Source organism: Mustela lutreola, chromosome 9, assembly GCF_030435805.1.
Source record: "Mustela lutreola isolate mMusLut2 chromosome 9, mMusLut2.pri, whole genome shotgun sequence".
In the NCBI taxonomy this organism is placed as follows: Eukaryota; Metazoa; Chordata; class Mammalia; order Carnivora; family Mustelidae; genus Mustela; species Mustela lutreola.
Genome location: NC_081298.1, coordinates 38,666,725 through 38,683,149, shown reverse-complemented (window position 1 = coordinate 38,683,149; position 16,425 = coordinate 38,666,725). Strand labels below are relative to the sequence as shown.

General features: G+C 35.4%; 1 protein-coding gene and 1 pseudogene across 5 annotated transcripts in view; one reads left to right on the top strand and one right to left on the bottom strand.

Annotated features, from left to right (window-relative positions):
* TASP1 (taspase 1) overlaps positions 1-16,425 on the top strand; it is a 272,025-nt gene that overhangs the window by 64,912 nt on the left and 190,688 nt on the right. For all 5 annotated transcript variants that reach the window (XR_009344681.1, XR_009344682.1, XM_059134054.1 and 2 more), the window contains one exon: positions 6,839-6,918. Coding sequence is in view for 3 of the 5 variants with exons in the window: in XM_059134054.1 (XP_058990037.1) it covers positions 6,839-6,918 (80 nt within the window). In the remaining 2 variants the exon portion in view is untranslated. The remainder of the gene's footprint in view (positions 1-6,838; positions 6,919-16,425) is intronic.
* On the bottom strand, positions 9,937-11,523 carry LOC131808113 (importin subunit alpha-1-like; annotated as a pseudogene).

The window sequence follows — 16,425 nt, the reverse complement described above, 5'->3', positions numbered from 1 at the left end:
ACCCAGGCACCCCCAAGCTATTATCTTTATAATTGTCATTCTGAACTCTATTTCCAACATCTGACTAATGTCCGTATTGATTAGGTCCAACATGTTTATGTTTATTTTTATTTTTATTATTAATTAATTAATTAATTTGTCAGAGAGAGTGAGTTAGAGAGCAAACACAAGCAGGGGGAGTGGCAGGCAGAGGGAGAAACAGCCTCCCCACTGAGCAAGGACACCAGTGTGGGATGTGATCTCTAGACCCTATGATTGTGACCCGAGCCAAAGGCAGACTCCTCAACCAACCAAGTGTCCCTAACATATTTAATTTTTCCTGTAGCTTCTTGAACATATGAATTGATTTGTAATAATTGTTATCATATCTTTATTTACTAATTTACTGTCATCTTTGTCATTTCTGAGTTTTCATTTGAAATATTTTCTCTTCTTTATTGGCTGCATTTCCTTGCTTCTTTGCATGCTTTGTAATTTTTTATTGCATAGAGGTTTTGTGAGTTTTACCTTATTTGGTGCCAGATCTTTTAAAACTTTAATAAATATTTTTGAGCTTTATTCTAGTGTTTGATTATTTAGAGACAGGTTCATCCTTTCAAATCTTCTTTATACTTTGTTACATGCGACTAAAGAAGCATTTAGCCTTGAGCTAATTTTGCTTTGCTATTGGGTAAAACTCTTCTGTATACTGTAACAAATGTATTTAGAATGAGGTTTCTTATTTTGATGGGAACAGGAGCTGAGCTGCTCCTATCCCTTTGTGAACTTGGAGCTTTTTTTCCTCTAAAACTTATGTGGTATTATTTCCCAGATTTTGGGTGATTTCCTATTACACATACACTGATCTCTATTCAGCTGAAGTAGTCTGACTACTTCATCTGCACAGGGGACTGTGCAGATGTTAGAGTTCTTTTTCTGTGCAACTCTCTCATCTTGGGTACTCTGCCCTGTGAACCCTAGCTGTCTGGGCTTTTCCAGATGGCAAGGTCTTTCTCTTCAACTAAGAAGCTGCTGTGCTGTGCGTTGGAACCCCTCTAGGCAGAAGGCTGGGTCCCTCAAGAGTTTACCTGTTTTGTTTCCTTTCTCTCAAGGATCACTGCCCTTATGTTGCCTACTGAAAACTGTTTTTCCTATATTTTGTCTGATTTTCAAAACAGTATCTTCAGACAAGAGTGTAAATTTGTTCCCTGTTATTCCATTTTGTCCAGAAGCAGAAAACTTCCTCGAAGTTTATTGTATACCTGCAGTAATTGAGAAAAAAATTCCTTGAGTGTCCTAAATCAACAAAACCAAATTTATAATTTTTTACCTTGAGCTTATTTTCATATTACCCTAATATGTCCAGTTATCTAATTTCTGTAAGGGTAATAGCTAACATTTATTGTGTTTGTACACTATATCAGGCACTGTTTTATATGTTTTGCATGCATTAACTCATAAAAATTACACAGTGATTTAAGACACATTTTGCAGGTAATGAAACTGAGTCCCTTACTTGACCACTTTTAAGCTGTTAGAAAATTTGGGAGTCCTTTCATATCACATTAGAAGCAGCAGATTAGAAGTAAAGGGAAAATGGAATCCTTTTATAATAATGAGAAGTAACTGTTTATACCCATTCAATTATTCATTCACTTCCCCTTCACTCAGCAAATATTTATTACTCATTTTCTGTGAGCCAGGCATAAAGGTACAAAAAGTGTCAAAAGCAGATGGAACACTTAGAAATCTTGGTCCTGTGGTGTTATCTATCAAGACTTTTTGGAGACAGCAATGTATTACATACAATAGGTGTTTCTAAGAAGTGTTTAAATAAAAAATTCATTTATCTGCATACCTTAGTTTTTGGTTATAGCCACCATGATGTGTTGTATTGTTTAAGTATTTGTGTTTGGTCAGATTTATGGAGTATTTGGTGTCTTTATAAACTGATGGGACTACCATCATAAACTGTGTCACATTTACCCATTTCTTTATTTTATTTATAAAAAGTGTAGCTTGAATCTTTTTCCATTATGATAGGGAGGGTACAGCTTTGATAGGCATTATTATTTAGAACAGGAATTGGCAAACTATGGGCCAAATCTGTTCTGCTGTTTGCTTTTGTAAATGAAGTTTAATTGGGACACAGCCATATCCATTTGTGTATGTATCATCTATGGCTTGTGCCCTGCAAAGGCCAAATAGAGTTATTGCAAAAGAAACATTGTGGTTACAAAGCCGTCTTATTTGCTATCTGGCCCTTTACAGAAAAACTTTGTGCTGACTCCTAATATAGAAGTTATAATTTCTGTAAATTATGTTTCTTTTGATGAAAAAGGGAGAGCTAGACAAACATTATTTTATGTTTAGTATAAATTAAACCTTAAGGTGCTCATTAGACCCTAGGATTTTTTTCAGAAGCAAATTTAGTTTTTGGTACATTATTTATTTTAAAGTACTATTTAATCTATTATATTTCATAAATTAACTCAAACTTGTACTACTTTTGTTGTATGAATGTGAAAAGACAATTAAAAAAAAGAAAAGACAATTCAAAATGCAAGATTAAAAGAAATGTAAGAGATCTATTAACTAATCATAAGATAGAGATTTAGATGGATTCCTGTTTAAACCAAAGTTTAAAAATCAAAATAACAATAGTAGAAAAAATTTTATAAGACAGCCAGAGAAATGTGAACATTGATGAGATCTATTTCAATTCTAAAGATGGTTCATCTTTTTATATGTCAATTGCTTAGGCTGAGGTTCTGTTTTTTAAAAAAATAATTTTTAATTTTATTTGTTTATTTATTTTTAAAGATTATTTATTTATTTGTTAGAGAAAGAGAAAGAGAGAGAAAGAGCACACAAGCAGGGGGAGCTGCAGGCAGAGGGAGAAGCAGGCTTCCCACCGAGCAAGGACTCTGATGTGGAACTTGATCCCAGGATCATGAGCTGAGCCACAGGCAGATGTTTATGGACTGAGCCACTCAGGTGTCCAAAAAGTAACTTTTTAGATGTAAAAAAGTTCAAATTTAAAAAAAAAAATTAAAGGGTGCCTGGGTGGCTCAGTGGGTTAAGCCGTTGCCTTCGGCTCAGGTCATGATCTCAGGGTTCTGGGATCGAATCCCACGTCGGGCTCTCTGTTCAGCAGGGGGCCTGCTTCCCTTCCTCTCTCTCTGCCTGCCTCTCTGCCTACTTGTGATCTCTGTCAAATAAATAAATAAAATCTTAAAAAAAAATAAATAAAAATTTAAAGCGTTAAATTCTGATTATTTAATTTGGTTGGTATGTTATTTCTAAATACAGCAAGTTCCCCTTTATTTGCACATTATAAGTCTGTAAGCTTTAAGTGATCAGTAGTACTAATTTGTCTTTCCTCAATTTTTTATATTTATGATGAATAAGGAAGCGATAGGTAAAATAGATAGAAATCAGTTTTTTTTTAAAAAGATTTATTTATTTGAGAGAGAGAGAGAATGAGAGAAAGAGAGAGCATCAGAGGAGAGAGGTCAGCAGGAGAAGCAGACTCCCTGCCGAACAGGGAGCCTGATGCAGGACTCGATCCTGGGACTCTAGGATCATGACCTGAGCCGAAGGCAGTCGCTTAACCAACTGAGCCACCCAGGTGCCCTAGAAATTAGTTTTTAAGTCCAAAGAAGCAGCTCTCATTTTCTCTTGTGTCTTTATCATCCAGAATAATGTATTTTGATTATTGGGATCCCTGAGCTTTCTTGAGAGCTTTCTAAATCACAGAATGAGACATTTTTAGACTAATTATGGAGTCATGATTCCTTGAAAATGGGTGATTGCCATCCATGAGGTTGCAGTTCACATCTCATATTTGGCCAAATAACTCTTTCTGGGAAGCTTGGCTGTGCTAGTGTTTGCTGCAGCAAACAAGAAGCAATGGCCTGTTGAAGGTTTCAATAACCCCATCTCAGGGCTGCCCTCAGTAGAGTGTCATTGCTTTTTGTTTTACATCATGTTGGACTTGTTTTAATGTAAATTAAATTGGGTATAACACAAGGAAAATGTTGTCCCTTAAGGAATATTGACAGGGCCACCCTAGTTTATTATTATTTGTTTAATATCTTGCCTATGTTTATTTGATGCTTAGTATGCTATAGGCACTGTCACATATGCTTGGATATGTCAGTGAAAAAAGATTCCCATTCTTATGACACTTACAGTTTCTTTGGGGAAGGTAGAAGTAAACAAGAGGCATAATATGTAAATTATAAAGTGTCTAGTATGTTAGAAGATAGAAAAAAGAAAAACGTGGAAAGAGCAAAATGGCAGGGATTGAGAGTCCTGAGTAGGTAGTTGGGTATATTTTTACATAGGTCTCATTAAGGGGACACTTTTGAGCAGTTGAGGAAACTTGCCGCTTGGGAAAAAAGGATGAGACTGATAGAGGGAACATTCAGGGTGAAGGCCTTGAGACTAGTAGTCCCCTTGGCATATTTGTGTTTTGGGGAGGCTGGAGTAAAGTAAGCCAGGGAGCAAGAAGACTAAGAGATGAAGTAAGGAGGGAGCGGGAAGGATCACATCACTTAGGATTCTCATTCAAACTCCAGGATTGTGCAGATTTTGAAAAGAGGAATGTCATTGTCTGACTTATGTTTTACAAGGAAGTCGGTGGCTAGTGAGCATAGACTGGGGCAGGGAGCAAAAAGCAAGGCGTACGTGAAAGTAATGAGTCCATTGCAACAGTTCAGGTAACAGATGATGGCGGTTTAGACAAAGGTGGTAGCAGGAGAGGAGGTGAGAAGTGGTCACCTTCTGGATATATTACAAAGGTAGAGTCGATGGGATTTCCTAACTTGAATGAGACAAAATTTCTAAGTTTTCTCCTTGGAGAGTCATTAAGACTGTGACAAATGTGAATGATACTGCATTTAATGTTCTAGAAAGTGATTTTTTGGGCATGTTAGTATCATGTAGCTTTTCAGAATTTAAAAAATGATTTCAAAAGCACTTATATGCCATTTTGTGTGATTATTAACTACTAGAGAGGTAGTTTTTGATAGGAAGAAAAGGTCAGATATTCAATATTCTTATCCATAAGATGGGAACCATATAGTCAAATTCCCATGAATATTGTAAAATGCCTCAACTATTTAAAAAACTTGCATAGCAGCCAATGGCAAATTAATTTAATTTAAAAGCAATGTCTTTAAGAAATGAAAACTAAAACTAAAAATATTTTATTTTAACAAAGATTTTATTTATTTAGTTGACAGAGAGAAACATAGCAAGAGAGGGAACACAAGCAGGGGGAATGGGAGAAGCAGACTTCCCGCTGAGCAGGGAGCCTGATGAGGGGTTGGATCCAAGGACCCTGTGATCATGACCTGAACCGAAGGCAGATGCTTAATGAATGAGCCCCCCAGACCCCCAAAACTAAAAATATTTTGTAAAACGCCATTAATTCCTGATACTGGGATTGAACCCAAGATGACCAATGGGCATGCTAAGATTTAGCTTCAAAATTCTGTTCTGATCATTTAATATACTACTTCAGCATATCTTTTACATCTTCACATGAAGAGAAGTTATTTCTTATATTACATTCCTTTTCTAGAAGAAGGAAGTGCTAAAAATGCCATCAGGATGGCTCAACTCGTATTCAAGTTTCTATTTCAGTTTTTCTTCCATTTGAACTTTATATGATGGCTTTTCTTTTCATTTTCTATGTGGTTTCATTTGATGGAGGAATAGGACAAACTATTTTCTACTTTCAGAATCCTTTAGAATTAAACAAAAATAGAAGTTTGAAGGGGTAAAGTTGTTTATTCTTGTTGGCCCTCTCTTTTTTCAGTGCCTCCTACCTTTATGTATATTGGAAAAATAGTTATTGGACTTAACTATTTAGTTTCTCACTAGAACTATTGGATGTGTTTGAGTGGCTCCTTAGATTTTGTTTTCCAGTCTGTCACTGGTCTTATTAACAAATGAATCTAAAGACTTCAATGTGCATTACTTTGAGTTTTAGTGTTGGGATGATTAGAAGAACAGAAACAAAAAATAGAGATCAGAAAACTAATGAGCAGGCATAAACAAGTTCAAGGAAATCTATTACTAGCTGGTTCAGATCTTTAAGAAGTTGGCTATGGAAGGAGATGAAGTGATTGATTATTATGGTAACTGCTTGCTGTTACTGTATTAGGGAATGAATGGAGTGGTTAATTATCCTGAATGCTATTTGAAATCTTTGAAAATAAGTTTTTTACAGTTAGTGAACAGTATCCTTTTATTTACTTCTTTATGTTAAAACTTGAAGTTTAGGGCTTAAAAAATTACTTTTGGTACACACCATAGTACTTACCATAGTAGAAATGATTTAAGGGTCATATATATAGGTCATTTGTATATTTTTGGGGTATCACGTCTTGCAAATGTAAGTACATCTCATTGTTTTGGGGCATCTCTAGATGTACCCACTCATTTTGAGTAGACCCAGTTGTTATAGTAGGCAAGATCACCAAATCTGAAAACGTTTACTGAAACTTTAATTCTTAACCTTATTAAATAGATCTTGTGGCCATAGTGATCCAAGATAAATCTTAATATTTTCCACTGGGAAATCAACCATTTACTTCTTGTGTTGAATTTTGCCAACTTTTACTTGTTGGTTATTGCAAATGAAATTGTACCACTTTCAATTGTAAAATTTCTAACTTGGAGAAAATTTTAAAATTTGGGACATATGGCCATATTATTATTTTGAGGTAAACCTACAATTATATCTCTGTGCCAGACATTTTTTCAGTTGCCTTACATGATTTATATTTATTGAATTTGTAGGAGAAGATGATACTGAATTTTTAAAAGAATAATTTTCTGTTATTAGCTTTTTAGTTGGAGAAGGAGCCTACAGATGGGCAGTAGATCACGGAATACCCTCTTGCCCTCCTAACATCATGACCACAAGTGAGTAAAAATTTTTCAAAATTAAGCTGTATTAGCATATGTACCTGGAAGTGTTACATTGCTTTAATCCACATAGTACTCTGATATATAAAAAAGGAAGCTTATATGTTGAACTATTTAGAGTTAAAGTTATTTGATTTTAAGGTACTTTTATATTCCTGAGGATCCCCCCATTCTTATGGTTTCATAGAAGTATTGCTAAAGGATCCCTTTTAGGTTACTTAAAATAATTACTAACAGTAAAACCTTAATACTACCCCCTCAGAGAGAGAGAAGAAAGCACAGGTCAACATTTATCCATCTTTGACCTGAGGAAGGCCTTTCTAGGGACAAGTGCAAGAGAATAAAGAACAAAAGTGTTACTATGTAAGAGTTAAGACTGAAAAAAACCCCACTTACCATAAATATGACAAAGTATACATATCTTTAATCTATGAAAAGTATATTAAATTAAAAACCACAGAAATAATACCCCAAATGAAAAATGATCAAAAGTCGTAAATAGATAATAGAACATAACTAATTGGGAAATGCAAATGAGTACATGTTAAATTTGTTCCCTCCTAATTTGTGAGAGTTAAAAATACTGTATCACTGCTCATAGGTGTGTGATGAAACAAATATAATACATTGTAGGTACAAATATAAGTTAGCAGAAATTTTGGAGGACAGCTAAGTAATATAGAGCAAAGCCTTAAACTTATTCTGCTTGTAAGAACTTGACATTAGAAATATAGACAAAAATTTATATAGTTCTCAGTAAGCATTATTAAGAATGTCAAAAATTTTGGAAAAATCTTATATCCAACAGGAAGGAATGTAAGTAAATTGTCATATGATGAAATGTTATGTAGTAACTAGAAATTGTTATCAAGAACTACTGTCTGATCATGATTAACTCTAATGACTTTAAAAAATGAAAAATGAGTTATAAATATATATATGTGAATGTGTTTTATATGTCTATTTGAAAAATGAAATCATAGCTACTAATATTTATGCCTAAAAGACAAATATTGAAAACATATGCTACTTGTTTTTTAAGTTAAATTTTAGTTTTTTGTCATAGTTACCTATGAGTATAAATAATCTTGAAAATACGGGGAATCATTCAATCCAAGGAAACCAAGTTGTATTCAAAAGAAATGATTATATATCATAGCAGGTATGTAATAAGGATCTTTTTTTTTTTAAGATTTTGTTTATTTGACAGAAAGAGAGAGAGAGAAAGAGCGAGCGTCAGAGTGCAAGCACAAGCAGGGGGAATGGCAGGCAGAGGGTAAGGGAGAAGCAAGCTCCCCACTGAGCAGAGTGCCAGATGGGGGGCTCGATCACAGGACTCTGGGATCATGACCTGAGCCAAAGGCAGATGCTTAACCAACTGAGCCACCCAGATGCCCTTAAGGATCAGTTTTTAATAACATTATATTCAAAATGAGGACTCATGTAGCTGAACATTGTAATATTAAAGAGGCTGGAGGGAAGGGAAATACGTTCATGGTAGGCAAACTGGGAGTATGAGTTCTAATTCTCATAGTCCCTCCCACTGATTCTGCCTTAAAATCTCCCAGTGGAATTTAGGTAGTGTTCTTATGTCACACAGTCAAATCTGGTCATTTGATAGTTCCATTTTGTTTTTCCTTGGAGATATGCCACTTGGCACCTTCAAGTCTAGATTGGGTATTCAGTAAGCCTGGTGCATGACTCCCATCCCTGGTCTTTATCTCACCATCATATTGGATTTCCTTTTCATCTCTCCAATACCAAGTTCTCTGTTTCCTGAATCTCATGTTTTTTTCTCTCTTGTTTTATTCCCTTATTTGGTATATACAAGACTAGAAATTATTTTTCCTAGGTTTTGAAGAAATTGTTCTTATGTTCTAGTTTTCAGTCTTGCTCTTATGCATTTTGATTCCTAGTTCTTTATGGTGTATTTTCATCTTTGGAAGGAAGCCTTAATCCCTGTATTTTTAATATTACAATGAAGCATCTTAGAATGGGTCTTTTTTTATTCAGCATGCCTGGTACTTACTGAGTACAGAGTACTGAGTACTTTTAATCTGGAAATTCATGTAGTTTAATTTTGAGGAACTTAAAAAAATTTTGTATATTAATCTCTTCCTTATCTTTATTTTATTTTTATAATTTTTGTGAATTGGATGTTGGATCTTATGCTCCAATCCCTTGTATATTTTTCAAAAATTATTTTTTCTTCTTTTTGAAATCTCTCTTGTCCTACTGTCTCAGAAATGTCTTCAGTTTTATCTCCTAAACCTTCTACTACTTCTATTTAAAAAAAAAAAAGATTTATTTATTTATTTTTCAGAGAAAGAGAGAGCAGTGTATATGAACAGGGGAGTGGCTGGCTAGAGGGAGAAGCAGGCTTCCTGCTGAGCAAGGAGCCTGATGTGGGACTTGGTCCCAGGATTGGGATCATGACCTGAGCCCAAGGCAGATGCTTAACTGACTGAGCCATCCAGGCATCCCTTCATCTTCTATTTCTGATGAATTTGTAATTTTGGCTTTTATTTGTTTTAATTTCTAGGGATTCATCTATGACTAATACATTTATTTATTTTACAAAAAAGAAAACTATTGACCTAGGTGAATTTGAGGAGAAATTGTAAATATTATTTAATTAAAAAAATTTTAAATGCTATCCTATTTGGGCACTTGTCTAATCCTCAGTCAAGTTTAGCTTGTATACTGGTACTTAATGGTGTTCTTTAAGCTTGATTACCTTTTTTTTTTTTTTTTTAAAGTAAAGAAAAGGGTGGAATTTAATCTTTATTTGCAGGACACTGCAAGAGAGGAGATTCCACTTAGAAATAAGAAACCCACTGAGAGGATGAGCTTCATAAAGTTTGTACAGTTTGGAACAGGTCAAGTAGAGTTTTATTGTAAACAGTGCTATAATAACAAAACCCATTTAAAAAGAGTTTTTAGTAGAGAAACAGTAAGACAAACTTCTACCAAACAGAGCACACCACAAACAACTTTCTGCCTCAGCTGTATAAGCTAAAAGTTACAGGTCCCTGAAATGCTATCCTGAACCTGGAATGTATATCCTTCAGAAGTAATTTCTGGCACAACATTCTGATCTTCTTTTCCTCTACAGAGAAATATTTCTCAATCAAGTTTAATGAAGCTTTGTATACAGACTCATTTTCATGGTTTTGTAGAGCCTTGATTTTGTCCAAACCTCCACATTCTTCAATCATTATACTAAGTTTCTCAGTTTCACCTAGTTTCTCAGCAATATGAAAGATGTTTGAAATGGCATCCAGAATAACCATAATAATTTTGGTATCCTTTGCAGTTAAGAGGTTCATCAGTGGTTCTATTTTGCCACAATGAACGAGGTATACAATCTGTTCAACTGTCCCACCACTTGTATAGTTGGTCACAGCCCAGACAGCTTCCCTTTGTGTCTTAAAGTCTGCCTTAGAGAGAACACCAATGAAGAATGGTACTAATCCATGATTCACAACTTACTGTATCTGGTTCTGGCAGCCAGCTGTGATGTTTGACATTGTCCACGTGGCTCACTTCTGAATATTAGTTTTGGGGTTCGTTAGCAGGCTGGGAAAGACAGCAAGTGCTCCTGCATCTATCATAACCTGAGTCTGTTCATCTGTTCCAGTGACAATATTAACTATGGCTCTTAGTGCAGGAGTCACAATGGGCAATTCAGTAGCTCTTGGAAGCTTCACAAGCTGGGGCACAACTCCTATTTCCACAGCCATTTCAATCTATTCATTTGGATGATCAGTAAGGTAGGAGATGGCCCAGCAGGTATCTGCCAAGACTTTTGGATCATTGTGATGCAGCAGAGAAACTAAAGTAGGAAGAATCTGCTCGACAGCATCTAACAGGGGTGCAGGATTCTTGTTGCGACAAAGGTTTGAAAGTGTCCACGTAAGGTTTCATAAGTATCCACATGTTAATGATGACATATCAGGAACCACAGGAGAGCCAAAAGCGGATCAACTGCACCATACTGGATAACCAAGTCTCGAAAAACTGAATCATCACTTTCAATGTTTCCTAGAGCCCATACAGCTTGTTTGCTGATGTGGGCATGGGAAGATGCCAACAGAGAAATGAATGCTGGCCTAGCACCTCCATCTACCACAACCTTGGTCTGTTCTAATGTCCCCAAAACAGTGTTAGTGAAAGCCAAAGCAGATTCAAACTGAATGGGACTACCATCAGTTCTGCCCAAGAAGGACACAAATTTTGGAACCAATCCAGCCCAGATTATGTTGTCTATGGGGGGCTGCTTTTCCCTAGAAAGCAGTTTCCTAGCAGCTTGAGTAGCCTGGAGCTGGCTTTCCAAACTGTTGCTGTTTATGCCTTTGACAAAGTCATCAACAGACCAATTTACAGTGCCTGGTTGTTGCGGTTTTCCTGCAGTGGAGAGGTAGCATCATCAGGAAACGAGCTTACGTTTCCCCTTTTCAGCATTGGGTCATCCTTCTTAGCTTTCCTCAGCTCCACATTAACTTCTATTCGACACCGCCTCATTTCTGTACTGTCTTTCCCCTTGTTCTTGAATCTGTTAAGGCGGGCAACTGGTGAATTAGCATTCTCATTGGTGGGCATGGTTATGAGACGAAGGGAGAAAGGCCGCTGGCTCAGGCTTCCGTGGGAGGCGGTCTGGGATGTGCAGACTGCAGGTTAGCTGTCCTCAAAACGGCCACCACGGGTCACCCCAAAGACGGTGTGGCTTGTGCAGCTGGCCAGTGCGATTTTTTAAACTTGATTACCTTTGTGGTTTGGGCAGGTGTCATTGGTAGGTTTTTATCCCTTTTCATTGTTCCAGAAGTTTTTAGAATGTCTTTCCCAGGTTTATTCTAAAATAGTCTTTGACATAGTTTCTCACATACTTAATATTTCATTCCCGTATGTAGATGTGAATTTCTGCCTGGCATTATTCCTTTCAGCTTAGAGCAAACATTTCTGGTAATGTGGTAAGTATAGTGGTGAAAAATCAGCTTGTTATCTGAAAAAAACCCTTTATTTTTGCCTTTACTTTTAAAGTATAATTTCTTGTCGAATACAGACTTCCACATGGTCAGATTTTTTTCTTTTAGCACCTTTTTTTTCCCTTTCTTTTATTGTGGTTAAAAAATATATATATATATATATATATATATATATATATATAACATAAAATTTACTATTTTAACAGTATTATGTATATAATTCAGTGGTTCTAAGTATATTCAGTGCTGTATAACTGTCATCATTGTGCATTTCCGTAACTTTTTTTTATCATCCCAAGCAGAAAGCTCTGTACCTGTTAAACAGTAACTATCCATTCCCCCTTCTCTCTAGACCCTTGGTAGCCTCTATTCTACTTTCTTTCTTATGACTTTGCCTATTCTATGTAGCTCCTTGAAGTGGAATCATAGAGTGTTTGTCATAGCCTGGTTTTTAGGCTTTGTGAGAGTAAGTCTATTTCAGTTTTGTTTTTAAACTTAGAGTTAAACCTTAGTACTAGCCTGTGGTCTTCCCAAGATAAGTCCTTTCTAGGATTTTATTCAAAAGTCTCAACCTTGAAACTTTGTCTTTTCTACACAAAGTATTTCTCAAAATCTGCGTCAACTAAATGGTATGTATATGTTTAAATATAAGTAAAGAGTAGATGGCAGACTTTGTTCTATCCTTTCAGTTTATGGGTGTGATTCTGCTACAAAGAATCCTATTTTCTTTTCTGTTGGCTGGATTCTGGTCTTACAGTTTTTCTGCCTTTGAGTAGGATACTTTGAAAGACAGCATGATTGATAAAACATTTTGTGTACTAATTTTAGATTTTTGTGATAACTGGTATGTGATATATCAATACTTCACTCTTTAGTATGGCTAGTTAATGCTGTTTTAAGGTTTTTTTCCTTCCTTATACTTATTTATTTATTATTTCAAGTATTTTATTTTTATTTATTTTTTTATTATGTTCAGTTAGCCACTGTGGTACATCATTAGTTTTTTTTTTTAAAGATTTTATTTATTTAACAGACAGAGATCACAGGCAGGCAGAGAGGCAGGCAAAGAGAAAGGAGGAAGCAGGCCTCCTGCGGAGCAGAGAGCCCAATGTGGGGCTCGATACCAGGACCCTGGGATCACGACCTGAGCCGAAGGCAGAGGCTTTAACCCACTGAGCCACCCAGGTGCCCACATCATTAGTTTTTGATGTAGTGTTCAGTGATTCATTAGTTGCGCATAACACCCAGTGGTCTGTTGTAAGTTTTTTATTTTTAGATAGTTATAAATTCACATGCAGTTAAAAGAAGTAATGCCGAGAGATCCCTGTGGATCCTTTGCTCGGTTTTCTCCAATGGTAATAATCTTGTAGAACTATAGTGTAATATTATGTTTGGGATATTGACGTTGATTTAGTCAAGATACAGAACACTTGTATCTTCACAAGAATAACCCAGTTTGCCTTTTAATAGTCATACCTACTCATCTCCATGCCTTCCTTAACCCTTGGCAGCCACTGATCTATTCTCCATTAGTATAATTTCGCTTTTTCAAGAATGCTATATGAATGGCATCATACAGTATATAACCTTTTAGGAACAAGCTTTTTAGTAATTCAGTGTAGTTCTCTGGAGAGTCATCCAGGTGGTTGTATTTATTAATAGCTTGTTCCATTTTATTGCTAAGTAACCCATGCTATGGGTCTGTCACTGTTTAACCATTTGCCCATTGAAAGATATCTGGATTGTTTCCAGTTTTGGGTCGTTATAAATAATTCGGCTATAAACATTTGTGTACATTTTTTTCTGTAATTCTTTTTGAATGTTTTGACCAAATGCACATAACATAAAATGTATCATCTTAAACATTTTGTTAAAAAGATTTTATTTATTTATTTGACACAGAGAGAGAGAGAGATCACAAGGAGGCAGAGAGAGAGATGTGGGGCTTGATCCCAGGACCCTGAGACCATGACCTGAGCTGAAGGCAGAGGCTTAACCCACTGAGGTGCTCCTAAATATTTTTTAATGGTACAGTTCAGTGGCCTTAATTATACTCATATTTCTGTGCAACCATCACTACCATCCTTCTATAGAGCCCTTTATATCTTGCAAAAGTAAAACTCTGTACTTATTAAACAGTAATTCCCTCCATTTAGCCCCTGGCAATTTAGCTCCTGGCAACCACAATTCTGTTCTCCATCATTAAAATAAAAAATAAAAAATTAAAATAAAACTACTGCTGTAGTTACCTCATGTAAGTGGAACCATGCATTATCTGTCCCTTTATGACTGGCTTTTTTCATTTAGCATGATATCCTCAAGGTTCACGCATGTTGTAGCATCTGTCAGAATTTCTTTTTAAGGCTGTGGGGCACATGGGTGGCTCAGTCAGTTAAGCATTCAACTCTTAATCTCAGCTCAGGTTTTGATCTCAGGGTCGTGAGTTCAAGCCCTACATTGGGTTGGTGTGGAGCCTAGTTTAAAAAAAAAAAATTTCTTTTTAAGGCTGAAAAATATTCCACAATATATATCCCACATTTTGTTTATCCATTTACCTCTTGATGGATACTTAGGTTGCTGCCAACCTTTGGCCACTGTATACTGCTGCTGTGAACACGGATGTACAAATATCTGTTAGAATCCCTACTTTCAATCCTTTTGAGAACTGTGAAATAAAATGACTGGATTTTCTGGTAATTCTGTTTTCAGTTTGCGCAAGGACTACCATTGGCAACACCATTTTAAATTCCCAATAGTAGTGTACAAGGGTTCCACTTTCTCCGTATCCCTACCAACACTTGCGACCTATTTATTTTCTGTAAATAACAATCATTCTAATGGGTGTGAAGTAGCATTTAATTGTGGTTTTGGTTTGTATTCCCTAATGATTATGATGTTAAACATTTCTCATGTGCTTATCGGCCATTTGTATATCTCCTTAAAATTTTCCCAAAGGGAAAAAGAGAAAAGTTGAAGGTGGGGAAAAAGCTCCAACCTTTTAAATTCCCTGGAAGTCAATTCATCTGGAGAGGGAGGGCATTGCAGCAATGGCTGCCCACCTCTGTATCTGCACCTGTGACCAATACCAGCAAGAAGCAATCAGAGTACATATCTTGTATTTGGAGGACAGGGTCTTTATTGCCCAAGCTGGCACTCACAGGCTGTGTGCGGTCTACTCTAGGAATACATGCATGGCTGTCTGCCAGAAGGATGGGGATGGGGAATGGGTAGATGCTACTGCAGTAAGAGCTAAAGTTTACCCTGACTAGTGACAGTTTACTTCAAGCCTTCATTTGAGAGTTACAGCCTTAAATAAACTCCAGAGTTCCATAACATTTGCATTAAATTCTGGCAGAGCAATTATTCTTTAGATGGAGAGATGGATTCCTGGCATTTCCTACTTGGCCATCTTCTCTCTAACTCCATCTTATTAATTTTGTATTTTATCATTCTGATTTAAAGATATTAATCCTGTCTCATAGCTATCTGCTTATACTTAAAAAATTTAAGTTATCATTACCTTTGTATATGTCTTTTGCCTTATGGGCATTTTGAATCTTATATAATTGTATCAGCCAACAGATTATTTTAACATTTTAAAAAGATTTTAACAGATTCTGGCTTTGATAACATTTTATGGAAAATCTACTATTTTCAAATTAAAACCAGTTAAACTAAAAAATAAAATCTCTTTCAAAAAAACCTGATATATATGCCTATATTGTTGTGTGATGGGTTTTTTTTTGGCTCCCCTTCTTTTAGATTTTATATATTAAATCATTAATACTTTAAGATTTCATTTTTATGTATAGCATGAGGTAGGAATCTAATTTATTTTTCCAAATAGATAACATTATGTCAAGACAGCTTATTGAATAACATATTTATTTACTACTGGTATTAAATATCATGGTTTTTCTCAAATTCCATTAGAATATACATGAATTTGTTTCTGAACTTGATGTTTAATTCCATTAACTTTTTTTTTTTTTTTTTTGGTTCATTTCTATGTCATTACTACAGTATTGTTTTGAGACTTTGTGATTAGTTTATTATTGGGTATTTTACAGTTTTGGCTGGTATTAGAAATAATCTCTCCATTTTGCTTCTTTAACCCATTTATTGTGAACTCTTGTAGACATACCTCCTGTAGGTAGACAATTATGTTGGCATTCTAATACACTTACAAGTTTTCTAGTACTTATATTCTGTATCAGTTGGCTTTCTCTAAATACATGCACTGTGGTAGAATTTCTGAATCAGTGTCTGCCTATCTTCATCTTTACCAGATGATGCCAAAGTATTTTTCAAAATGTTTTTTGCCAATAAATATAATTGTATTTCATATATGTATGTTTGTTTATATGTGCATATGTTTATATATACATATACACATATATTTGTGTAGCTTTATTACTAAAACCTTTTATTAATCCTAATAATCTATATGTAGATTCTCATTGATTTCTAAATTCATAAGCATCTTACTTGTGAATAATGATAGTTATGAAAGAACTTA